At 34.6% G+C, this 27,493-nt stretch overlaps 1 protein-coding gene across 5 annotated transcripts in view; it reads left to right on the plus strand.

Moving 5' to 3' along the window:
- Positions 1–27,493, plus strand: part of VWA8 (von Willebrand factor A domain containing 8) — a 344,886-nt gene that overhangs the window by 69,506 nt on the left and 247,887 nt on the right. For all 5 annotated transcript variants that reach the window (XM_034665237.1, XM_034665238.1, XM_034665239.1 and 2 more), the window contains 3 exons: positions 5,520–5,651; positions 7,520–7,654; positions 7,744–7,821. In XM_034665237.1, the coding sequence (XP_034521128.1) occupies positions 5,520–5,651; positions 7,520–7,654; positions 7,744–7,821 (345 nt within the window). The remainder of the gene's footprint in view (positions 1–5,519; positions 5,652–7,519; positions 7,655–7,743; positions 7,822–27,493) is intronic.

Raw genomic sequence — 27,493 nt, forward strand, 5'->3', positions numbered from 1 at the left:
GTATGGAATCACAAAAGACCCCAAAGAGCCAAAGCAATCTTGAAAAAGAAGAACAAAACTGGGATCACAATCCCAGATTTCAAGATATAGTAAAAAGCCATAGTAATCAAAGCAGTATGGTACTGGCACAGAAGTAGACACATAGATCAATAGAATAGAATAGCCCAGAAATAAACCCACAATTATATGGTCAATTAATCTTCGACAAACGAGGCAATAGGCAATGGGAGAGACAGTCTCTTCAACAAATGGTGTTAGGAAAACTGGACAGCTACATGCAAAAGAATGAAACCAGATCACTTTCTTACATCATATATAAAAATAAACTAAAAATGGATTAAGGACCTAAATGTGAGAGCTGAAACTATAAAAATCTTGGAAGAGATCACAGGCAGTAATTTCTCCGACATCAGCCATAACATTTTTCTAGATATGTCTCCTGAGGCAAGGGAAACAAAAGCAAAAATAAACTATTGGGACCGCATCAAAATAAAAAGCTTCTGCAAAGCAAAGGAAGCAGTCAAGAAAACCAAAAAACAAACTACTTAATGGAATAAGATATTTGCAAATGACATATTCAATAAAGGGTTAGTATCCAAGATATATAAACAATTTATACAACTCAACACCAAAAAAAAAACAATCCAATTAAAAAATGAGCAGAAGACATGAACAGACATTTCTGCAAAGAAGACATACAGATGGCCAACAGACATCTGAAAAGATGTGCAGCGTCATTCATCATTGGAGAAATGCAAATCAAAACCACAGTGAGATGTCACCTCAGACCTGTGAACATGGCTAAAATCAAACACATAAGGAACAGCAAGTGTTGGCGAGGATGTGGAGAAAAAGGAACACTTGTAGTGTTGGTGGGAATACAAACTGGTGCATTTATATATACAATGGAATATTTATTACTTGTCTTTAAAAGAGAATGAAATCTTGCCATGGATGAAGCTAGAGATTATAATATAATGATAAGAGAGATAAGTCAGCCAGAAAAAGACAAATACCATATGATTTTACTTATATGTGGAATTTAAGAAAAAAAACAAATGAACAAAGTAAAAAAAAAGACTAATAACCAAAAAACTGACTCTTAACTATAGAGCACAAACTATAGATTACCAGAGGGGGATGGGTGGAATAGGTGAAGGGGAATAAGGGTACACTTATCATCATGAGCACTGAGTATTGTATAGAAGTGTTGAATCACTATATTGTACACCTGAAACAAATATAACACTGTATGTTAACTCTACTGGAATTAAAAAAAACACCAGCTAATCATACAAATGAGTTATAGTATACCTTTAAGGAGTTGAGTTTTTCAAGAAATGGCTAGTATTGCTCCATTTTGTTTGGCCCTTTTTTTGACCTTTATAATTAAGGGGAACAGAAAAATGACTGAAGGTCTGTATTACAAATAAAATAATTTAAATTTCATTTTAGAGTCTAAAAAAAAAGGGAATGATATTACTTAGATAAGATTAGAAAAAGTGGTTATCTTTTCTTGCCTTGATAGTGTATATAGCTAATTAAGGAACAGTACTTCTTTTTCCACCTCTTCAGTAGATAGATAAGGGTGGGTGGAGAGCTTAAATTCATTTGTGTGAACCTAAAGAAGAACTTTCTTTTTGTAAGATAATTACACACTGATACATACAACCAAATCAGAGTGTTAAATCACTCTCCTTAAAAATTCTAGCAGTCTAGTGATTGGTATAATTTTCGTGACCTGCCCTGGGACAGTCCATGTGGCCCATTTGTTGTTCTAAGTTTCTCTATTTTCTCAAGCTAATGTTCACAGATGAACAAAATTTTATATATCCCCAAATAATTTTGAATTAAGAGAGGTAAAAAGGCAATATTGTTGAATTGGAAAAAATATTGAATTAAGAATTAGAAATATCTATTATAATAGCAAACCAAGAATGCACATATATACATTTAATAACTTTTCCTTGATAATCATTTTCCGACCTACATTGTCATAGAAACCAATGGGTAGTTGAATATGAATTAGATATCCATTTGGATTTTAGCATACTTAGACGATTTTTAAGGAAAAGTTATTACTCACTGGAAATGCAGTCAGCTAAAATTCGGAACACCTTTTTTTTTTTTCCTAAACAAGCTGTAAAAATGTCTAAAATGTCTTTCATTCTTCAGATGGTACTCATCGAATGATGTTGATATTCTAAAAACATGTTTCTGTAGCCATAAAATCACTCCTAGCTTTTAGTTAAGGATATCTTAAAACACTCTCTCTCTGAATCTGCTATACTTTGAGAATGGTATACTTTCGTCACAGTGTAGTAACAAGTACATTGGTCTTCTAGTACCTTTTCTTGGCTCTAGTTCCTTAGGTAGGATCAAGTCGGTCTGTCTGGTAGGCTTGAAAACATGGATATGGATCTGGAGCTATTTTTGTATTAAAGATAAATACTTGGGAATTGGTAATTACAGGTATTAGTTGAATTGATCACATGGATAAAAGAACCAAAGAGGAGCATATATGGTGAGAAGAAATACTGCCTAAGATTAAACGCTGGAAGAGCCAACATTTAAGGACTGGACAGTGTGTGAAGAACCTTCAAATAAGGCAGAGGAAGAGTAGTCAGAGCATACAGATGGGTTGTAGTCTGAAACTGGATGAGATTATTTTAAAAGTGGACATAGAAAATCTATAAAAGGTCCACTCCCGAAGTACCCTGATGTGCACTGGTCAGTTAAGTGAAGAAGAACCTGCCGAAAAGACTGAGATGAAGGAGCAGTAAAATAGGAGGAAAACTTATTTATTTATTTAGTCAGTTATTTTGGCAAATAGGGTATTACTGGTGAACTTAACAGGAACAATGCTAGTGGAGTGGTGGGAACACCAGCCAAAAAAATCAGTGGGCTGAATAGTAAATCAGAGATGAGGAAGCGTAAACAGTGATTATATTCTACTTGTAAAATAAGTTTGATGGTGAGAAGCAAAAAGATAGTGGGTTGCTCAAGGATTGCATAGAATCAAGAAATGACTATCTGTTTCTTGAAATGGGAAGACAAACATCTTCATAGGAAGAAGGGATGTAATCTGTAGAATGCATGGAAAATATTTATGAAAATATGGTCTGGGAGAGGCAGGAAAGGACATTTCCAGAGCACCATTGTGCCTTGGTTTGAAATGATGGAAGAACATATTTTTCTACCCAGCATCTGGAATGATGGAGTTACCATTAACTGAGATGGAGAAAGCAGACTTCCAGTGGCTTTCCTTTCGCTCATAATTAAAGCAGAAGTCCTTTCTACTGAGATGGTGGGGGAAGTGAGGATTGTTGAAAATGTAGATGATTTTGAGGATTAAAGGGAAAGAATTTCATTTGTTTGTTCATATTACAAACATTTATTGACCACTGACTGTGCCCCATGTATGATTCTAGGTTCTTGAGATTTGGACTGAACCAAATACATACATTTTAATTTTGTCAGTGGAGCTTATATTCTAGGGAAGAATGGAGGAAATGTGCCTGAAGGCTCTGTTGTGGTTGGAGGAGGTGGCTAGATGACCTGCTGACACAGGAATGAATTGGTTTAGATGACTCCTCAGGAAGAATAGTGTTGGTTTGTATTAGTTGCTGATTGGCTTTGGGAAGGAGCCTAGCAGAGACTAAGGGCTACATACTTTTTTGGTAGCCAGGAAATAGGGTATGGAGAATTTCTTAGTGCCCCACAGCCTAGAAAAAGGTATAAAGAAAATGAATACTTTGGAGGGACAGGAGGAGGGCGAGTATGGAGGCCTTGCAGACCAACATGTAATTAACATTTCCTTTTATTAAATTATATTTCACAGTTAAAATAATGTAATCCCAAAGAAAGAATAGTAAAGTAAATGAACTTTGGTTTATTTGATTTTCTACTTCTTGCTAACATGTAGTCATTGAGAATTATATATGTATTTTACTCCTCAGTTACCTTTTTGATTACCAGTCCTTTAAATTTCCTATGCCAGCAGATGGTAATTTATCTTGCAGCTTGAGTTCTTTTACTATCTTAGGGTATTCTAGCCTACTATTTTGATTCTACTGAAATATTTTAGCTTGAATTATTTATAAGGACATAACCAGTTATAGCAAGTGGTTCAAGGCATTAGTGTTCATTTCTGGAATACAAGTGCTCTGCAGTCAGTCCTGTATCAAGTTAGGCTGATGTTATTATAGGTGGGGTTACAAACATACCTTTAGCTAATATATTTGTTTTCTTAGAATTTAATGGTTCTAGGTTCTAAATTCTAATGAATTTAATTACTTGACTAAGGCCTTACTCCTTTCCTATTGAACCTCCCTTAAAATACAGAGTAACATTTTTTTTTAATGAAATTAAAGTGTCAGTAATTGTTATTTGTCTACAACATGGAAGCAACTCCTACCAGATTATGTGATACTATGGGAATTTGCATGTATAAAATGCATACTATATAAGACTTACATTTTTTAATGGTAGCACAAATAGACAATTTTTGTTAGGTTTGGGTAAAGGAGTAAGTGATTGTCTTAAGTACTTCTGACATCAAAAAGACTTGAATTGGGTTGTTTGGCTTAGAACATTGAGGTTGAAGATAATTTTCTTCCCCAAAATCTGTTTTCTGGAGTTGTGTCATTCTGCTGAGTAAGCAGTGATCTGTTCTTGCATTGAGGTTCAGTTCTTTCACTATAGTGATAATGTTCTAAAACTAAGGTAGGATTTTGGGGGGGATAATTTCTGCCTCTTTAATACTGAAAATGAGTTAAGCTTTTCATATTGAACATGCTGCTGTTCTAGGGCATAGGATTTAATTAATTTTCAGTTAGTATTCTCATTTTCCATATACTTGTTTGTGTTCCTTGTGTGCATTATTTATATAACCAGCTGGTATGAGGGCTGTAACCAAGTGTTAGAGCATTGATAATTGGTCCACATGGAGAGAAAGAATCAATGGTCTTGGTCCTTTCCATCCAGTTTGACAAATACTGAGAACATATACCGTAGAAGGCACTGTGCCAGATACTGTGGAGGAGTGTTATAATTTATTGTAATCGGTTAGGCTAACCACACAAGCAAACAGCAGAATGGTGCCCAGGAAGTTCTGGTTTCATGAATTTCAGGCAATATAAACGTCAGTTGATTTAAGAAATCAACCAAAATAAGTTTTATTTTACTTTAACATGTTGTCAAGAGTCTCATCTTCCTTTCCAGGAAACTGGAACCCTTGATTAACAAGAAGTATAGGCTGCAACTGTTACCAGTTCAGGAATTCAATGACTCCATTTCCTGTCTTTAGTGAATTTTAGGAACTATTTGCATATCACCTTTAGTAATTGGCTTAAGGAGAATGGCATTTGTAAAAACAGGAAAAAATTCTCATTAATTTTTTATCTCTACTTTTATAATATAGAGTGAGTTTCAGTTCTAATTAAGATGGAATCTTCCGGATATCCAACACTAATACTAAAATAAAAAGTAAATTACATGGTTTTCTTGTAATTTTGTAGCGCTTTGAACTCCAAGATTCAGAAAGCCCTATGCTTCCTAAGGAGGTGGTGAGAGTGGAGAGGCTGGCGGAGAGCCCTGCCCCCCAAGCTAATGTGACTGTCCGGATAGCAGAAAAAGAGGTGACCATTCAGGTAATGGATCAAGCTTTGTACTTTCTGAGATGTGCTTTGTTCTGCCCATTTTTATGACCTAAATTGGGCTTATGATCTCCTTATAAATCTTTGGTTCTGTAGTGTCACATCTCTGTATCTGTATCTATTTATCTATGTCTCCACAGTCATGTGTGTTTGTAAACTAGAAAAGTTCAGGAGAAACATAGGGATAGCCTTTCATCAAAAACCAAAGTTGACCTCTGGGAAAATCAAATCAAGTACTGAATAAAGCATTGTGTATTCTGAGTCCTTGGTAAGAAATAGTGTTTTCAAACATATTTTAGCAGCTAAGGAACACTCTTTTCAAATAAAATCGTTCTTAGCTATATGCAGTATTTAAAAAAGGAGCTATTCTAGTTGCACAGTGTTTAGAAGAAGGGAGGGATATTTGGTCACAGAGCTCCATCTGCTTGCTCTGCCTCCCTTTCTTGTAACCCTTTGAGGGCCCTGAGAACCCTAAGAGGTAAGAAACTGTCCCTAGAAAACACAGCTTGAAAAACACGGACTTAAATGAATTGTAAGTGAATTAGGAAAGAAAATGCTTGCCTTCTTATGTTCCAGAGCATACTTTAATTATAAACTTTTAATGTGCTTTATTGTGATATTATTAATGTTGCTGTATTATTCATTCATCGAGCTGAGCATTGATTATGTCTACTATAAGCCAGGCTCTGTACTAAGAATTATTAGTGCCGACTCTGTATTAGTCACTATATTTGTCTCTTTGCATATATTATGCCACTAAATCCCCCAATAACCCTGGAGGCAAGTTTTATTAGGTCCATTTTATAGATTAGAAAGCTGAGATGTAAAGAGGGTAATCAATTCACTCATGGTCACCAGCTAAGAAATGTCACAGATGAGACTTCTAGACAGGATCACTTTTCATTACATTCTTCTGTCTCCTTCAGATGAATGACCTCACTAGGCTGATGGTCTAAATGGAGACAGATGAGTAAGGACTGCATTGGAATGGCTGTGGGGTTTAGAGTGACCTAAGTCTTGTAGGATGACATAGGAATTTTCTAGTGGCTTAGGAGTGGAAAGGTGATAGGACACTTCAGGCAGTTTAAACAGTGGCATGAGTGTCCAGAGGCATGATGTGTGAGCAAGCTTTCATTATTTGCTTCTCTTTGGTAATGGCTTTCTGACCTCATTGCCTCCAGTCCCTTGCAGTCAGCCTTCTATGTTACCACCAGGATGATCTTTCCTAAACTCAAATCTGATCTTGTCCTTTCCAAACTTATAATCCTCTAGGGTTTATGTTGTGTACAGTATGATCAAGTCCTGAGTCCTCAGCAGAACATGGAAATCTCCTAGTAGGGTCCCCAGGAGACTAATAAAAAGGAGAGAGGAAATAAAAGAAGTAGGTGTGATGGATGGGAAGAGAGATTTTATGAACAGATGCTTCTGAGCGGTAAACTAAGAGTGGAAAAGTATTTGTAGACATGGATTTTAGAAATCAGGAGGTCGTTGGTGACTTTGGAGAGTCCCAGTAGACTGACTAAATTCTGTACTTAGCACTGGAATTTGGACAAAAACCTTCATTCTCAAGTGGTGACATTGTTATTATAAGTTATAAATAGCCTGAAAATGACATGATTCTTATGAAAATGTCTCTCAGCACCGGGCTTTAATTTTAGAGGGGTGATTGATTTGGAGGGCTGATGGTAATGATCAGATCTGTGAATGAGAAAATAGTTGTTGCTCTATTGAAATATCAAAAACGGTATAGAATTGAGTTGAGCAAGCAATTTTTAGGGACTTCTAAATGGCAGTTATGTGCTTCCTTTTACTAATGTTTTGAGAAAAACATGCATATTATATTTACTTCTCTTTAATTATAGGTGCCAGCTGGGACCAAGCCAATAAATCAACCTTGTGCATCAGACCATTTTATACAAACTTTAAGCCATAAACAACTACTGGCTGAGATGATGCAGTCTCACATGGTCAAAGACATATGTTTAATTGGAGGAAAAGTAAGAATAGCAGTTTCACTGCAGATTTCTGTTTCCTTGCTTTTGGTTGTTTTGACTTATCTCTTGAATGATTGTGTTTCCATTTGTAGGGTTGTGGAAAAACAGTCATTGCTAAGAACTTTGCAGATAACTTAGGATACAACGTAGAACCCATAATGCTCTATCAGGTATGACATTCGTTTTTAGCACTTGGACTGTAAACATATATATTTGGACCATCAGTAGAACTTATGAATATTCTTCCATGAGTTATGACCTGTTAATTTTGATGTACATAAATAACAACAATCAAATTGGAGTACAATGATAATTATTTGGAACTTTTGAAAGTGCATTCTAGGAAATCTCACGTACAGAACATATCAGGGTCTGCTTTTCAAGAGAGATTCAATTTACCTGCATATGCACACATACACAGAACCCATTTAGTAGTAATTTGGAAGTCTAAACAAAAAGGGTTTCAGCAGCAATGGGAGATAATTAGGTATTCATTGAATAGACTATTTCTTTATTGTAGAAAAATATACATGAAATTTACCACTTTAATCATTTTTAAGTATACATTTCACTGGAGTTAGGTGTTGTGTAACCATCACCACTATCTATTTTCAGAACTTGTTTTTCTTTCCTGTATCTCCGTCTCTCTTTCACCCATTTTGTCATCCCCCCAACCCCCTCCCCTCTGGCAACCACCAGTTTGTTCTCTGTATTTACAGGTCTGTTTCTGCCGTTTGTTTGTTTGTTCATTGTGTTTTTTAGATTCCACATGTAAGTGAAATCATATGGTATTTGTGTTTCTTTGTCTGACTTACTTCCAGAACGTTTTTATTCCAAGTAGAAACTCTTTATTCAATTAAACAATAATTTCCCATCCCCCCAACCCTGGATTCTGGTAACCTCTATATTACTTTCAGTCCCTATGAAATTTGCCTATTCTAGGTACCTCTTTTAAATAGAATCATACACTTTTTGTCATTTTATTTCTATTTTACTTAGTGTGATGTTTTCAGAGTTCGTTCATGTTAAAGCATATATCAGAATTTCATTTCGTTCTATGGCTTAATATTCTGTTGTATGGGTATACTACTTTTTGTTGATCTGTTCAGATGTTGGTGAACACTCTGGTTGTTTCTACCTTTTGATTATTGTGATTAATGCTACTGTAAACACTGGTGTGTAAGTACCTATTTGAGGCCCTACTTTTAGTTCTTTTAGTTATATACCTAGAAGTGACATTGCTGAACCACATTGTAATTCTATGTTTAACTTTTTGAGGAACTGTTAAACTGTTTTCAGTAGCAGCTTACCTTCCCACCAGCAGTTTGTGAAGTGGTAACTCCTTGTAGTTTTGATTTGCATTTCCTTAATGCCTAATGAGATTGGACATCTTTTCATGTGCTTACTGGCCGTTTGTATGTCTTATTTGGAGAAATGCCTATTAGTGTTCCTTGCCTATGTTTCAATTGGGTTGTCTTTTTATTGCTGAATTGTAGGAGTTCTTTATATTTTCTGGATAATAACCCATTTTCAGTCATGATTTGCAAATATTTTCTCCCATTCTATAGGTGTCTTTTCACTCTCTTTATACTATCAATTGATGCACAAAGGTTTTTAATTTGACCAAGTCTAATTTTTCTTTTTGTTATTGTTGCCTGTGTTTTTGGGTTACATACAACAAATCAAAGACAGTGTTTTCCTCATGGGATAGTCTTGGCATCCTTGTCAAAAATCAGTTGACCATATATGTGAGAGTTTATTTCTGGGCTCTCCCTTCTGTTCCCTTGGTCTGTTTGTCTGTCCTTATGCCAATACTTTGATTTCTATAGCTTTGTGGTAAGTTTTAAAGTCAGGAAGTGTGAGACCTCCAACTTTGTTTTCTTTCCAGGATGGTTTTGGATATCCAGGGTCCTTTGAGTTTCCATTTGAATCTGGGGATAAGCTTTTCTATTTATGAAAAAAAATGCTGTTGAGATTTTGATAGAGGTTGCACTGAATCTGTAGATCACTTTGGATAATATTGTCGTCTTAATATTAAGTCTTTCAGTCTGTGAACATGAATGTCTTCTCAGACATTTTCTTCTTTAATTTCTTTCAGCAGTGTTTTATAATTTTCAATCTATGACTCTTTTATCTTCTTGGTTAAATTTATTCCTAAGTATTTTTGAACAGATTATTTTTGTGTATGTACATGTTGTATGTAGTATGATAAAAAAAGCAAACTTACAGCTGGTATTTTTACAGAGTAAAATTTTCTCTAATGTATTTGTAATGATACTTCCTAAAACATTTTTATCCTGCTAATTTATTGATTCTATATGTTAGTCTTTGGGTGGTTATGATATCTTTTTACTTATAGCGGAGTCTCTGTTTTTATTCTTTGAACAATTTTTGAAGTGGATGTGATCCTATTTACTTATATATTGGGTTGTATTTTGCATTTTTAGTTTATTCTTTAAACTTTCTTATTGTTACTGACACTAAATATACTTTAAGAATGTTTTCATTTTTGAAAGATGACATTTAATCCAGTTACTTATTGTGACTGGGTTATAGAAAATGTTGGCAGCTCATACTTAAAAGTGTTGAGAAGATTCCTTTCAGTGCCACTTAGGGTTACTTTGTACCTATTGGTTGAATTGGCCAGTTTAAATGAAATCTGTGAAGAAGCATATGATCCAAGTTTATGAAATCATGAAGAAAATAGAGGTGACGAGATTAAAATAGTAGTGATATGCTTGGTCTTTAGATATAAACATGTAGAGAAAAGAAAATAAATTTCTACGTTGTACAGGAGGTGGCAAGTCTTGGAACCACTGAAAATATATTTTGAAATGAGTTTTTATAAATTGATTGTAGACCTACTGGCTTTTTAAAAGAGAATTAAGGAAATTGGGAGAGGGAGTTTATCTTAAACTTTAATATATGCGAGATGCCATGAAGAATACCCAGCTGTCTTACGAAATCACTCCTCTTGATGTCTTTGCAGAGATCAGAAGGCAGATGTTTAGCTCAGTATGCTAGTTTATCTGTCTCTACTCTTCCATAGCTCATGTTAGAAGTGATCTGATGATGGCATTTTATCATCTCACCAACCTGTTAACTATCACCTTTCTAATTTCCAATGCAAATACTTTTCTACTAAATAATTGGGGGGCCCAAATCATTAATATATTTGTCAAGTAAGTTAAATTTTACTCTAATATTTTATATTCCACTTATAGTTCAAGGATAAATATAAGCATAATTTATTTCCCAGGTGCCATTGCTTTGAAATCATATGGAGAAGACCTTTTGAGGATAATATTTCTTTTCTCTATGACTCCAACCTAATTTATTGGTAGTATTATTTCTAAAATTAGACACGTGATTATTTTCTTCACATTAAATAAAAACTCCCATTCTAATGAAAGCTGAAAATAAGTTAGCCTTATAAAATTTTCCAGATAATACTGTTTCTCTATTAGGTTTCTGTAGTCAGTTTATGTTGATTTGGTAGTGGTAAGTTATCCTAAGATTATATGCTTGAGCTGTGAAAATTATGGTCACCTCATTCTGCTATTCATTAAAAGAAGAACCAAGCAAGAAGAGTATGTATGTATCCATCAATTCAGATCTCAGCTCCGCTGGAAAATTACCCAAAGCATCCCGCCATTGAAAATGTTTTCTTTATATGTGAAAGAATTAGTTTAAGAGGCCAAGAACAGATTTCTTACATATTTTTGGAGAGTGGCAGCAAGCTTAAAAATACCATTTTAATGTTTTTTTACTTTCTTGTTCAGTTTGTTGATTGACGAATAAACAAAGGTAGGAAAGTGCTACCATTAAGGATTGGGAAAACTGGCACAGAGATAATTATGCAAATTAATCGCATATTCTGGAAACCCCTTTTCCAATTTTGCTCTTCTGTTCATAAGTCTTTACAGATATATCTAGAAGAAAAGTGGTTTCTGAAGCATAGACTTCAGAAAAGTTTAGAGAAATATAAAAACGTGGGTGAGGTTTGTTTCCACCTCTCTCCATATAGCTTCTTTCCATGAACTGGATCAAAGCATAAGTTAGGCACTTATTGTCATTTGCAGTTTTGTAACTGTTAATAATCAGTTAGTTTTCATGATAGAAACCAAGTTCCTGAGATCAAATATAAGACTTTTTGTTCNTGCTGAATTGTAGGAGTTCTTTATATTTTCTGGATAATAACCCATTTTCAGTCATGATTTGCAAATATTTTCTCCCATTCTATAGGTGTCTTTTCACTCTCTTTATACTATCAATTGATGCACAAAGGTTTTTAATTTGACCAAGTCTAATTTTTCTTTTTGTTATTGTTGCCTGTGTTTTTGGGTTACATACAACAAATCAAAGACAGTGTTTTCCTCATGGGATAGTCTTGGCATCCTTGTCAAAAATCAGTTGACCATATATGTGAGAGTTTATTTCTGGGCTCTCCCTTCTGTTCCCTTGGTCTGTTTGTCTGTCCTTATGCCAATACTTTGATTTCTATAGCTTTGTGGTAAGTTTTAAAGTCAGGAAGTGTGAGACCTCCAACTTTGTTTTCTTTCCAGGATGGTTTTGGATATCCAGGGTCCTTTGAGTTTCCATTTGAATCTGGGGATAAGCTTTTCTATTTATGAAAAAAAATGCTGTTGAGATTTTGATAGAGGTTGCACTGAATCTGTAGATCACTTTGGATAATATTGTCGTCTTAATATTAAGTCTTTCAGTCTGTGAACATGAATGTCTTCTCAGACATTTTCTTCTTTAATTTCTTTCAGCAGTGTTTTATAATTTTCAATCTATGACTCTTTTATCTTCTTGGTTAAATTTATTCCTAAGTATTTTTGAACAGATTATTTTTGTGTATGTACATGTTGTATGTAGTATGATAAAAAAAGCAAACTTACAGCTGGTATTTTTACAGAGTAAAATTTTCTCTAATGTATTTGTAATGATACTTCCTAAAACATTTTTATCCTGCTAATTTATTGATTCTATATGTTAGTCTTTGGGTGGTTATGATATCTTTTTACTTATAGCGGAGTCTCTGTTTTTATTCTTTGAACAATTTTTGAAGTGGATGTGATCCTATTTACTTATATATTGGGTTGTATTTTGCATTTTTAGTTTATTCTTTAAACTTTCTTATTGTTACTGACACTAAATATACTTTAAGAATGTTTTCATTTTTGAAAGATGACATTTAATCCAGTTACTTATTGTGACTGGGTTATAGAAAATGTTGGCAGCTCATACTTAAAAGTGTTGAGAAGATTCCTTTCAGTGCCACTTAGGGTTACTTTGTACCTATTGGTTGAATTGGCCAGTTTAAATGAAATCTGTGAAGAAGCATATGATCCAAGTTTATGAAATCATGAAGAAAATAGAGGTGACGAGATTAAAATAGTAGTGATATGCTTGGCCTTTAGATATAAACATGTAGAGAAAAGAAAATAAATTTCTACGTTGTACAGGAGGTGGCAAGTCTTGGAACCACTGAAAATATATTTTGAAATGAGTTTTTATAAATTGATTGTAGACCTACTGGCTTTTTAAAAGAGAATTAAGGAAATTGGGAGAGGGAGTTTATCTTAAACTTTAATATATGCGAGATGCCATGAAGAATACCCAGCTGTCTTACGAAATCACTCCTCTTGATGTCTTTGCAGAGATCAGAAGGCAGATGTTTAGCTCAGTATGCTAGTTTATCTGTCTCTACTCTTCCATAGCTCATGTTAGAAGTGATCTGATGATGGCATTTTATCATCTCACCAACCTGTTAACTATCACCTTTCTAATTTCCAATGCAAATACTTTTCTACTAAATAATTGGGGGGCCCAAATCATTAATATATTTGTCAAGTAAGTTAAATTTTACTCTAATATTTTATATTCCACTTATAGTTCAAGGATAAATATAAGCATAATTTATTTCCCAGGTGCCATTGCTTTGAAATCATATGGAGAAGACCTTTTGAGGATAATATTTCTTTTCTCTATGACTCCAACCTAATTTATTGGTAGTATTATTTCTAAAATTAGACACGTGATTATTTTCTTCACATTAAATAAAAACTCCCATTCTAATGAAAGCTGAAAATAAGTTAGCCTTATAAAATTTTCCAGATAATACTGTTTCTCTATTAGGTTTCTGTAGTCAGTTTATGTTGATTTGGTAGTGGTAAGTTATCCTAAGATTATATGCTTGAGCTGTGAAAATTATGGTCACCTCATTCTGCTATTCATTAAAAGAAGAACCAAGCAAGAAGAGTATGTATGTATCCATCAATTCAGATCTCAGCTCCGCTGGAAAATTACCCAAAGCATCCCGCCATTGAAAATGTTTTCTTTATATGTGAAAGAATTAGTTTAAGAGGCCAAGAACAGATTTCTTACATATTTTTGGAGAGTGGCAGCAAGCTAATAAAAATACCATTTTAATGTTTTTTTACTTTCTTGTTCAGTTTGTTGATTGACGAATAAACAAAGGTAGGAAAGTGCTACCATTAAGGATTGGGAAAACTGGCACAGAGATAATTATGCAAATTAATCGCATATTCTGGAAACCCCTTTTCCAATTTTGCTCTTCTGTTCATAAGTCTTTACAGATATATCTAGAAGAAAAGTGGTTTCTGAAGCATAGACTTCAGAAAAGTTTAGAGAAATATAAAAACGTGGGTGAGGTTTGTTTCCACCTCTCTCCATATAGCTTCTTTCCATGAACTGGATCAAAGCATAAGTTAGGCACTTATTGTCATTTGCAGTTTTGTAACTGTTAATAATCAGTTAGTTTTCATGATAGAAACCAAGTTCCTGAGATCAAATATAAGACTTTTTGTTCACACTTTCATATTTATTAGTAGAGCTCATTGATCTTTATGGGACAGAGGAACGAATTTAATAGAATTAAAGATGGATTAATATAGCCCATATTAATTGAAAATTTCTGGAAGTGTGAGCCGACTCAGAGAATTTAGTAGGAATAAGTAACCCAACATCTGTTTTCCTAGAAGATGTGGAGATTTCCCTGTTATTTGTACATGTATAAAGCTACACTTAATCTATGGGTTTTGCTTTATTTTTAGACTTGACTATTTTTAGAACTGGATTTCATATGAAGAAAAAGAAAAACAGAGCCTTAACACAAATTTGTGGAAGTACATAAAATAAGTTTTATAATAGGTTATAAAAATCTTAAATCACTTGGCTCAAGTGTTAGGTCAGATTCTTTTAACTGGTTATTCTTTTTTTAGTGTTGAAGCCAGTGATTTCATATTATTGAAGAAATCCAAGTTATTATTCTTTTCCTTCACAACCAGATAAGGGCATATTTCCAGATTTCTTTCCACACCATCGTAAACAGCACCAGATCTGAGATATCTTTCTTTTGTTAAAAGTATTAGTTGGATAAAAGCCAAGTCAACTCCAATAAGAATTTTAAGAACAAATAAGTTCATGGGACTTTTAGTGAAATAATCACTATCTAAAACATATTGAAATCTTAGAGTCATTTTTAATTTTTGGCTAAGTTTTTCTTCCTATAGCTAAACTCAAACCAAATCCTTTTTTCTATCCTCCATCTAATCTACAATCATTACTTCTTCCTGTTTATCCAAATACAGGGGAAAGCACTGTATTTCATTCTCCTTTGTTTTCACTGCTCTATGTCTTGGATTTATTTACTTGCTTCTTGTCTTTGCCTTGACTTTGTACTTTTCTCCTCAAGATTTTAAGATAGCTATATTCACTTAAATGGTTAATACTCAACCTTGGAGGCTGACTTTCTACATGATTCTGTGTAGCTCATCTTGGTTTCTTGATTTCTTATTTTGCTACCATCTGTCATCCTTCGTGTCATCTTTGTATTTTTTCTTGCCCCACATAGACTAATCTTCATAAGGCTATTGAAGAATTTACTTACCTCAGCTCCTTCCAATTTCTTCTCTTATAGAATTTATTTTTAAAGAACAGTGTATGTCATCATCACATAAGAACTTTAAAATGGTTGACTTGAGCAATCGTTTTCAAGTCCCAGGATTACTAAGGCTCCTATCTCATGTCTTCTTTAGATTCTCATTGTTAATGACGTTGCTTTGTCTCTTAGCTCCTTTGTATAGAATATGCTTTAAAATTCAAAGTATAAAATTTAGTGCATATAAACGTTTAAAGATTAACAGAATAAAATTTCCTTTCCAATTTGAAGGGACTTTTTATTCAGTCTGATTCAATATTTCTTGCCTATAATGTCAGAGTCATGCTAACATTATAGTCTTTAGGTAAAAAAAGAGTATACAATATGATTAGAATTAAACTAGTCATGCTCCAGTAACTATAATGTTGTTTTAATTTCATAGATAAGTTATAGTGCATTTTGTTATTTATAATTACAAAATTATAAATATTATACATTGTATGGAATAGTTATCTCAGTAAATTTCATCAGGGTACTAATAAGCAGGTGGCAATTGCACACACAGGGAATTTTACAAATTAAATTGTAAAGCCACAAACTACAACTTTACTCCAACAAGTTGCTTCACAAGTATACTTTATTGGAAACAACAGAGTATAGATGACTCCCTGTAATATATCACCATTATTGGAAAAGGTGACTCAAGTTTATGCTCAACTAACTTTAAAGTCACCATTGTGATTATGGCCCCTGCATATTAACACTTTATTCCATTTCTTCATTGTAAAAATGAATAATGAATACAACTCACATATATCAAAATTGTTTTTAGGCAGCTGGTATAATTTCTTTCCATACCACATTTTTAACATTTTCGCATAGTGCTTGTGCTTTATTTTTACGTAAAAATGCCACAGGCTTTGTTATCCATGTTTTGCAGCTTCAAAGAAGTGAAGTGTTAACGTCTAATTATTTGAATGCACACTTCACACCTCAGATACACTAGAAAGCTCCTTGTTTCATGGAGAAGTTACATACGCAGTTTTAGAGTGCTGGCTAATTACTTCAATAAAAAGCCAGTTTCTTATCACTTTAATAAGAAAAAATATTCATTAAACATATAATTTAAACAATAGGTTGAATCAGAAGATGTGGTAATATAATGGGAGGGTTTTGTGAACATTTCTAAAAACAATCCGTGGCTGTTATTTAGAACTGAATATATACTCTCTTCTTTTGGAGATTTAATTCAAGATGTATTTAGAAAACAACTCATTTCTATCCTCTAGTTAGCCTGAACAGAGTGTTTATGCACATTCTGTTACTGTCTTCCTATTCCTTTTATGGGCAATTGAGGGCTTTTTTTAAGGAGAACCAAACAAATGGGTGATATTACTCTATAACGGGTTGATAAACTCTTTCTTTAAAGGACTGGATCGTAAATTTTTTGGTCTTTGTGGACCAAGTGGACCCCATTGAAACAACTCAGCTCTGCTCTGGCAGTAGAAGAGCAGCCGTAGGCAATCCATGAATGAATGAATGAGTGCTCCACCTTGTCACAGTTTGGGTGGTTTTGTCTTTTTAAATTTAATTTAATTTAATTTTTATTTATTTATTTATTTATTTATTTATTTATTTATTTATTTGAGAGAGAGAGTAAGCACGAATAGGGGGAGGGACAGCTGGAGAGACAAGCTGACTCCCCACCGAGCAGGGAGCCAGACACAGAGCTTGATCCCGGAACCCTGAGATCATGACCTGAGCCAAAGGTGGGTGCCTAACCAACTGAGCCACCCAGGCACCCCTTTGGTGTTTTTTTTTAAGTTAAGTTGTTTTTTGTTTTTTTGTTTTTATTGAGGTGCAATTCACATATAGTAAAATCAGTCCATTTTGACAAACACATTTGGTTGTATAACCACTATCACAATCGAGATAATGGGACATTTCCATCAGCTTAAAAAATTCCCTTGTGCTTCTTTGTAATCACCGCCTCCCTGACATGGGTAACCACTGATCTGTTTTCTATCCCTATTTTGCCTTTTCTAGAATGGTGTATAAATGGATTTAAACAGCCTTTTGAGTCTGGTTTCTTTCACTTACATAATGCATTTGAGATTCTTCCACACTGTTCCATGTTTCAGTAGTGTGTTCTTTTTAATTGCTGAGAAACTTTTCACATTTTTATTGGTGTTTATGTCAGTACTTCTGTGTGTTCCTGCTACAGTAGCTTTACCTCTGGGGCTTAGCCCTTCTTACCTTGGTTATCAAAACTAACTTTCTAGGCTTTCCACCTGTTTCCAGCCTGGGTTTTTCCCAATCCATCCTTCCAACACTGAATTTTGTTCTTTCCAATATTCCCCCTGCTTTAAGCCTTTGAATCACTTCTACTGGTTTGGCAGATAATATTCAAATTCTGTTGCTTAGCACACTGCTTTTTTTTTTTTTGGCCCCTCCAAACCTCTCCTTGCCAGGTTTGAGGCTTCAACCCGTGTAGCTAACGTTCATCTTTTAACTCCAGCCACAAAGAATGGTTTGTGGTCTCTTCAACATGACTTGTTGTGTGAGGCCGCCACACTTTCCTGCCTTTCTCATGCTGTATGAACCTCCTTTTCCTGTGGACCAGTTTGCTTGCTCTTCACAATTTAGCTCCACTGCTGCTATCTCTGCGTTTTCTGATAAGTCCCCAGTTTGATTTGTATTTACTCCCTGTGTGTTTCATAGGCTCTTAAATCTGTGGTTCTGTACTGTAATGATACTGTATTTCATTCAGGCCAATATGCCATCAGTTGTAAGACATGCCATTATTTTGTGTTCTGCTGAGAAAGTTGTGTAGCAAATAAAATTAGGACATGACTTTATCAGTTAGCGTTTTTATTTTGTTCTTAATGAAAGAACTCTTTTAGACTTAATTTAGATCATATAGCTCTTGTGCATGCAGAAAAAAGAAAATATAAATGCGATAAATGGTGGAAATATTTTTAAAACTTCTTCGCCTTCAGTCTGACTCTTTTAAAGCATTTTTTGATTCAGGTGTAGATGTTTATGTTGTTTCACATAATATTCTCCACATCATCTGTGCTCTGTCAAGAACAGAGTGCTCTTCCATTATTTCCAGGATATTCTTCCAAGCAACTGGTAGCCATTTGGGTTTTGATACTGGTACTTTCTTGATTTTAACAGGAGGGGTTGACCGAAATGTTTTAAGACAATAGATATGACTCATATTCTTTTCCCAAGTGGTCTTTAATTTGTTGACCAAAACATGAATGGATTATAGTTCCCCTTTTTTGCCACAAACAGATATACAAAACCAAGTTCAGACATGGGCAGAGAATAATTAGCTGGCCAGCAGATGTAAGATTCTGTCCATTGAAGGTGCATCCTGATTTCAGGGATATTAAAATGTAAAAAGTGTTTATCTTGGAATTGATGGAATTTAGCTATTTGTCTCTCCCTTCGTTTGCAAACTCCTTGGAGGGAAGGACAATGTGCTGTTCAACAATTAAATACCCTTACCCTTCATGGGCATATAGTAGATGTCAAGATGAAAAAGTAAAACTTAAAAATCCTATATCCTTTGTGAATTTTGTAATAGAAAGTGTAAACTAAGTGCTGTTATCTTTACATAGCGATCTTTCTCATTCTTCCTCATTGTATTTGCATATTATTCCCTCATATGGACAGACTATAGTTTATCTTACCAATCTCCTATATTTGGATAATTGATTTTATTCCCAATGTTTTATAATTACACATGAAGTTGCAGTGAATAACTTTGTGCATATGTGTTTTTATATTGTTAGAAGTGTATCTTCAGGATTAATTCCTAGAAGTGGGATTGTGAGGTCGATAGATAAATGCATGGGTAGTTTTGTTAGGAATTGCCAAATTTTCCTCTATAAACATGATACCATTTTGCTTTCTGAGCAACAATGCCGTCAGGGCTACCAAGCTTTTTAATGGTTGCCAGTTTGATGCTTTGAAATGGTATCTAAGGAGTAGTTTTAATTTGCATTTCTTATATTAGGAGAGAATTGAAAATCCTTTCTTTTCTTTTTTTTTAAGGTTTTATTTATTTATTTGGCAGCGAGAGAGAGCACACAAGCAGGGGCGCGGAAGGCAGAGGGAGAAGCAGGCTCCCCGCTGAGCAGAGAGCCTGATATGGGTCTCTCGGGGATCATGACCTGAGTCGAAGGCAGACACTTAACCAACTGAGCCACCCAGGCATCCCTGAAAATCATTTCTAATTTTAAGGGACATTATATCATGTCTTTTCTTACTAAATTACCTATTCCCCCCCCCCCCCTTTTCTATTGAGTGTTTGGCTTTTTTCCCCCTTCTGTTTTTGAGTTCTTAATGTATTAGCCATTTTGCTTTTTGTCTGGGATATATGCTGCATGTATTTTTTCTCAGTGTCAGTTGTCCTTTGGCTTTATCTATGCATAAGTTTTTTTTGCCCCATAAAATTAAAGGTTTTTTTGTAGTTAGATTTATTAATATTTTGTTTTATTACATCTAGGTTTTGAGTCATGGTTAGAAAGCCTTTCCTTATACCCAGTTCATGAAGGAATTCACCTATGCCTTTTTCAGCTTCTAGATTGGACTCTTTCCAGTCCTTGCACATAGCGCCTTCTGTTTCAGAGCCAGCAACAGAGCACGGAGTCCTTCTCGTGCTGCCGTCTCTCTCTGACCACAGCTGGGAAAGGTCCTGCAGCTTTAGGGACGCATGTCATAAGATTGGGCCCACTTGGGTAATCCAGGATAATCTCCCCTTCTTAAGGTCCTTCATTTAGTCATATCTGCAAAGTTCTTTTTGTCATACAGAGTAACATATTCACAGACTCTTGGACATCTTTGTGTAGGGGTATTATTCTGCCTACTACCCTGACCATTTTAGAAGATCACACTACTGAAAGTATTACCATTCATGGTATTTGAGTTACAAATATAACACACCTGTATCAGCCAATACAGTGTTCATATCCATGGTGATTCTCTCTGTAGCTGCAAGCACCTGATTTCATCATCATATTTTTGGTGTAGTTGTGACCATGTATTTGTTGAAGTTATGTAGTATTTTATAACAAGTTATTTTCCTTGTACTAAAGTTTAGGCATTATCCTGTATTTTTATTTGAAATTATGTATGTAGGTGCATTGTATTAGCCGTGGATTTTTTCAAGCTTATAAAGCAAACGTTCAAAGATACTGTTTTAAAATAGGGGTATTAAGCCCAACAGAATTGAGAACCAGTGGTCTAGACCACAGCACAGTGCTTGGCATGAAGAAGATATTCAGGGAAATATGCACCATCTTTGAGGCTTGGGAAATCTAAAAATATTTTAAGTGGAATGACTTTTATTTTTATGTATGGCAGGGATAGGTGTGATTATTCAGACATTGTTCTCATTCTCCCCATAAAAACATTTAAGAGCTTTTCAATTTATAGAGTTCTGTAATGTAGAAAAAGCGAGAGAATTATTTAGATAAACTCCTGATTTCTGAGAACAGGTTCTTATACGATAAAGCCAGAGACTCTGTTTGAGACAAATTCATTTCAGTTCTAGAATTATAATTTTCTATGTATTTCTGTGTCTTTCCAAAATAAAGTTTTGTGATGACTTAATAACCTTTCTGTAGCCTCTTTGAAGTGATCAAAGTGATTTACCAAAAGTTAACCGACTAGTTACTCTAAAATATGCTGGTAAAGTGGAATTTCCTGACTTTCAAAATTAAGGATGAGAAACATTAAGTGCCAGAGTTTATACCTCAAATTAGCCAAAGCTTGTACAATAGCTTCTAGCTTATTAATTTTCAAGCTTTTTTTTTTTTTTTTTTTTTCCTTTTTTTTTTTTTTTTTTTTTTTTTTGCCTGCTAGATTGTACATCTTTAAAAACAATAAGCAGCAGACAATGAGGCTCACTCTGAGATAAGAGGGAACTGGGTTGAGGCCCTACGCTACCATCTGTTTTTATTTGGAATGCGTTCCATCACATTAGCTTGATTGGTTTTAGCATGCTAGTGTTGTCACATCAGTTTGTTTTTCAGTATTGGTCTGTTTTTCTACTTGCTAGCTTTTTAAAAACAACATAATGGAATGGAGGAATTTCAAAAAATTAATGGTTGTCTTCAACTGATAGAAATGCATCTTAACAGCGTGTTATTTTTATAACTGAAACTTTGTAAAATACATCTTAGGTTCTTATTTTGACAGACATAGTCAAAAGTTGAGTGTAATGACACTTGGAGTATTTTACATTAAGCTCATAAGTAGAACTACTTGGAGCGTGTATATGACAGGACATAGCACAAAGTTATGTATTGAAAAGGCAAGATATTGGCTGGTTTAATTCGATAATCTTTTCAACTTATATGTTGTAAAAAATGCAAAGTGTGCCTTAAAATTTATCTGTGCAATTATAGAGTTTCATTTAGAAGAAACAGCCTTATCTTGCACAAATTTGCCATTTAAAAGGCCATAGGTTTTATATTTGCTTTTTTAAAAAAGTATCCAAATTTGATATTCAAATCTTTTGTAATTTTTTTGAACTATGCACTGGACTCCTTATTTAATTGAAACCGTGTAGTTCTTAAGTAATAGACAAAATCTTTTGTGTTATCTTAACAAATTTAGTTATCATGAGGTATTTATTAGATTTCTAAAAACACAGTAGGAGGCCTTTGGGCATGTGTATAAAAATAAACATTACGTTAAAACCAAATCCATTAGCCCAGGGAAGAAAACAAGTGACCAAGGAATCCTACCAAATAAGGAACTTAAGCCTGAAAGGTATTCATTTACCATCCTTGGTGATCCAAAAACATGGGATCTGTAAGCTTGAAGAGGGAAGGATTTGCAAATTTGGGGATTCTCTGTGGAATAGCTCCAAATTGAAGGACACTATGTAAATTTTGGTAAGAACACATTGTTTTACTTGATCATCTCTGTTAGTCAGTCCTTGTTTTAAATGTACTTTGCAGTAACTTTAATTAGGGGTCTTGGGGCAATTTTTTTTCTTTTTAATTTTTTTATTTGAGTATGGTTGACTCGATGTTATATAGTTTCAGGCGTACAACATAGTGATTCACATTGTGTATGTGTTATGCTTTGTTCACCACAAGTGTAGCTACCATCTGTCACCCTACAACACTATTACAACATTACTGGCTATATTCCCTATGCTACTACTAATTTCTGGGTATTCATTTTGTATCCTGCAACTTTACCGAATTCATTTATGACTTCTAATAGTTTTTTGGTGGAGTCTTGAGGGTTTTCTATGTATAGTATCATTTCATCTGCAAGTAGTGACAGTTTAACTTCTTCTTTATCAATATGGATGCCTCTTTCTTCTTTTTCTTGTCTGAGTGCTATGGCTTCAACTTTCAGTACTATGTTGAATAAAAATGGTGAGAGGTGGGCATCCTTATCTTTTTCCTGATCTGAGAGGGAAAGCTCTCAGTTTTTCACCATTCAGTATGATGTTTGCTATAAGTTTTTCATATATGGTCTTTATTATGTTGAGGTATAGTCCCTCTAAACCTACTTTTTTGAGAGTTTTTAATCATAAGCGAATGTTGAATTTTGTCAAATGCTTTTTTTGGATCTATTAAGATGATCATGATTTTTATCCATCATTTTGTTAATGTGATGTATCATGTGGACTGATTTGCAAATATTAAATTGATCATGGTGAGTGATCCATTGAATGTGTTGTTGGATATTGGCCTGTAGTTTTCCCTTTTGTGATGTCTTTGTCTGGTTTTGGTATCAGGGTAATTTTAGTGTCATAGAATGTATTTAGAAGCTTTCCTTCCTCTTCCATTTTTTGGAATAGTTTGAGAAGAATGGGTACTAACTCTTCTTTAAATGTTGGGTAGAAATCACCTATGAATACATCTGGTCCTGGGTTATTATTTTTTGGTAGTTCTTTGATTACCAATTCAACTTTGTTACTAGTAATTGCTCTGGTCAGATTTTCTATTTCTTCCTGATTCAGTTTTGGAAGATTGTATGTTTTTAGGAATTTATTCATTTCTTCTAGGATGTCCAGTTTGTTGACATATAGCTTTTCATAGTGTTCTCCTATAATCCTTTGTATTTCTGTGGTGTCAGTTCTTCCTTCTCTATTTATTTAGGTCCTTTCTCATTTTTAGTTGATGAGTCTGGCTAAGGGTTTATCAGTTTTGTTTATCTTCAAAGAACCAGTTCTTGGTTTTATTGATTTTTTTCTATTTTTATTTATTTATTTTTGGTCTCTGTGTCATTTATTTCTGATCTGATCTTTATTATCTCCTTCCTTCTGCTCACCATGGGTTGGTTTGTTCTTCTTTTTCTAGTTCATTTAGATGTGTAAAGTTAGATTGTTTATTTGAGCTTTTTCTTGTTTCTTGAGATAAGTCCTTATTGCTATACATTTCCCTCTTAGAACTGTTCTCGCAATTTTGGACCATTGTATGTATGTCATTTGTCTCCATGTATTTTTTTATTTCTTCTTTGATTTCTTCATTGACCCTTTGGTTGTTTAGTATTGTTTAATCTCCACATGTTTGTGTTATTTTCTTGTGATTGATTTCTAGTTTCATACCGTTGTGGTCAGAAAAGATGCGTGGTATGATTTCGGTCTTCTTACATTTATTGAGACTTGTTTTACGGCCTAACATGTGATCTGTTCTGGAGAATATCACATGTGCACTTGAAAGGAATGTGTCATCTGTTGTTTTTGGATGGAATGTTCTGTATGTGTCTGTTAAGTTCATTTGGTCTAATGTGTCATTCAAAGACACTGTTTCCTTATTGATTTTCCTTACATCCATTGATGTAAGTTGGGTGTTAAAGTTCCCTACTGTTACTGTGTTGCCATTAATTTCTCCCTTTGTATTCAGTAATCTTTGTTTGATGTATTCAGCTGTTCCAGTGTTGGGTGAAGAGATATTTACAATTGTCATATCCTTTTGTTGGAGTGATCCTTTTATTATTTTGTAATACCCTTCTTTATTTCTTGTTATAGTTTTTGTTTTAAAATCTGTTTTGTCTAAGTATTGCTACTCTGGCTTTTTTTTTTTTTTCATGTCCATTTGCATGGTAAATGTTTTTCCATCCCTTCACTTTCATTTTGTATGTGTCTTCATGTCTGAGGTGAGTTTCCTGTAGGCAGTATGTAGATGGGTCCTTTTTTTTTTTTTTTAAATCTTTTGTGCCACCCTGTGTCTTTTGATTGGAGCATTTAGGCCATTTATGTTTAAAGTAATTATTGATAGATATGTACTTATTGCCATTTTGTTCATTGTTTTCTGGTAGTTTTTGTAGTTCTCTGTTCCTTTCTTGCACTCTTTCTTTGTGATTGATGAATTTCTGTAGAGTGGTGGGATTTTTTTCTCTATTATTTTTTGTTTTTGTATATATTATAGTTTTGGATTTGTGGTTACCATGAGGTTCATTTATAACATCCTAAATATATAGCAGTCTATGTTAAGTTGATGGTCATTTAAGCTCAAATACATTCTAAAAAAAGAAAAAAACAAAAAAAGCCCTTTTTTTATTCCTTCCTCCATGTTTCATGTATGTGCTGTTACAGTTTATATCTTTTTATTCATAATTTTCTGAAAATTAATTATGGCCACTTATTTTCTACCTTTAAGTCCTTAGGGCAATATTTTAAGGGTCCTTAGTATTTTATAGTCATCAAAGATCACAGCAAGAATGAGGAGTTTGCTAGAGGTTAATGAGATTAGTGATGATGTTATATGTCTGTATTCTTTTTGTGAGGAATACATCAAAAAAGAAAAGAAAGAAGGATATAACTCTGATTTGATCTTGAAATTCACAATTTTTGTATGTACAGTGTATTTTGCAAACATATTTTATTCTTGGAAATACAAAGTATATACATACTCTCAGCTTTATCATCTGGTTGCCTTTGGCGAATCTGAAATACTTTGTTTTTCTATTTTTCCCCTGTTAAAAAAATACAACTATGCAGGATCCAAACCACTTTCTGAATGTGTAGAACTTTATTGCTGATTTATAAGCCAGTCTCATAGTAGGAACAGGGCTTTCTGAGGTATTTGAAATGAAAGCCATTTGACAAAACCATAGAAACAGTCAAAAAGGACAGCAGGGTGCCTGGGTGGCTCAGTCGGTTAAGCATCTGCCTTCGACTCAGGTCATGATCCCAGAGTTCTGGGATCAAGTCCCGCATTGGGCTCCCTGCTCAGCGGGGAGTCTGCTTCTCCCTCTGCACCTCTCCCCCCTGCTCAAGTGCTCTCTCTCTCAAAAAAATAAAGAAAATCTTAAAAAAAAAAAAAAGGATAGCAAAGGGAAAGGTATTCTTTAACAGAGTTCATTTAGTGCTTCTGGGGACTTAGAGTTGAAGTAGCTTGGAATTTAAGATGGTAGAAGCTGCCACATTCCTGATTTTATACCCTGTGGACTACTGTTAAGAGATTAACAATCTGAAGAGGGTCTTTGGCCATTCCCAGCTCCTGTGAGGCTTCCTGTGGTTCCTTTAAACTCTACCGTAATTCGGTAGCTGTGGGCAGACAGCCTCTGCACAGGAGAGGACTGATGTCCATTGTGCCCTCACATAGGTGAGAAGGTGAGCAAGGTGAAGTTGACCTGCTAACCTCCACCAGCCTATTTCTCGAATCTTAGCAAGCCTCTTTCTGTGCTGCTTCAGGCAGGAGACTCCACACTTATCCTTAATGACCCTCTTTGAATCCATCAGCCCTTCCCTATCTCCCACCTAATGAGTAAGTGTTCAGCTCCCTGCTGTACAGTGTCTGCCATGGGGATCAATTCAGAGAGAGCAGCTTTAGTTTTGTTAGGAAAGTCCCAAAGGGGACACATTAGGCTGATCAAAAGAATTGTCAAGCAATGCAGCCATGACACACTTCTTAGCCTCCCCCCATCCACCCTAACCCCCACAGCCAGTTAGTAGTCTAGCATCATTTGCTTTTTGTAGGATCCACTATAGCTATGCACATCTCCAAGTAGCTCTAACCCACTACTTCTAGACCTATTGTTGAGAATTTGGTGGAAAATATTTTTGGCATATGGAACTTTACTTAGGATTTTTAAGAACATATCAGTTATGTGGTTGAATATTTGTAGATATTTCTTTCTCTCTCAGTCTCTTGTTTTGGTGAGAACATTGAAATTCCACTCTCTTAGAAAATATCAATTATATAATACTATAGTCATCACATTTTGCATTGTCATTTCAGATCTTATCTTTTTTTCTCAAAGATTTTATTTATTTGTTTGAGAGAGAGAGAGAGCGCGCGCATGTGCACCAGCAGGGTGGGGGAGGGGCAGAGAGAGAGGAAGAAGCAGACTTCCCACCGACAGGGAGCCCAGCATGGGGGTTGATCTCAGGACCCTGAGATCATGACTTGAACTGAAGGCAGACGCTTAACCAACTGAGCCACTCAGGTGCCCAGATCTTATTCATCTTATACCTGAAAGTTTGTACCATTTTACCAATTTCTCCATATTTCCCTCACCTCCCAGCCCCTGACAACCAAACCACTTTTCTCCGCTTTTTTTGTTTTTGTGTTTTTTTTAGATTTCACATATAAGTGATACCATAGAGTATTTATTTTTCTTTGTTTGGCTTATTTCACTTAGCATAATGCCCTTGGGGCCCATCCATGTTGTCACAAATGGCAGGACTCCCTGCTTTCTCATGGCTGAATAATATTCCATTATATGTATTAAAAACATTTTCTTTATCCATTCATCCGTGGAGGCACACTTAGGTTGTTTCCTTTTTCTTGGCTCTTGTTAATAATGTTGCAGTGAACACAGGAGTACAGAGTTCTCTTAGTATCCTGTTTTCATTTTCTTTGGATATATACATAGAAGTGGGATTGCTGGAGCATATGGTAGTTATATTTTGAATATTTTGAGGAACCTCCATACTGTTTCCATAG

Source organism: Ailuropoda melanoleuca, chromosome 7 (assembly GCF_002007445.2).
Source record: "Ailuropoda melanoleuca isolate Jingjing chromosome 7, ASM200744v2, whole genome shotgun sequence".
NCBI lineage: Eukaryota > Metazoa > Chordata > Mammalia > Carnivora > Ursidae > Ailuropoda > Ailuropoda melanoleuca.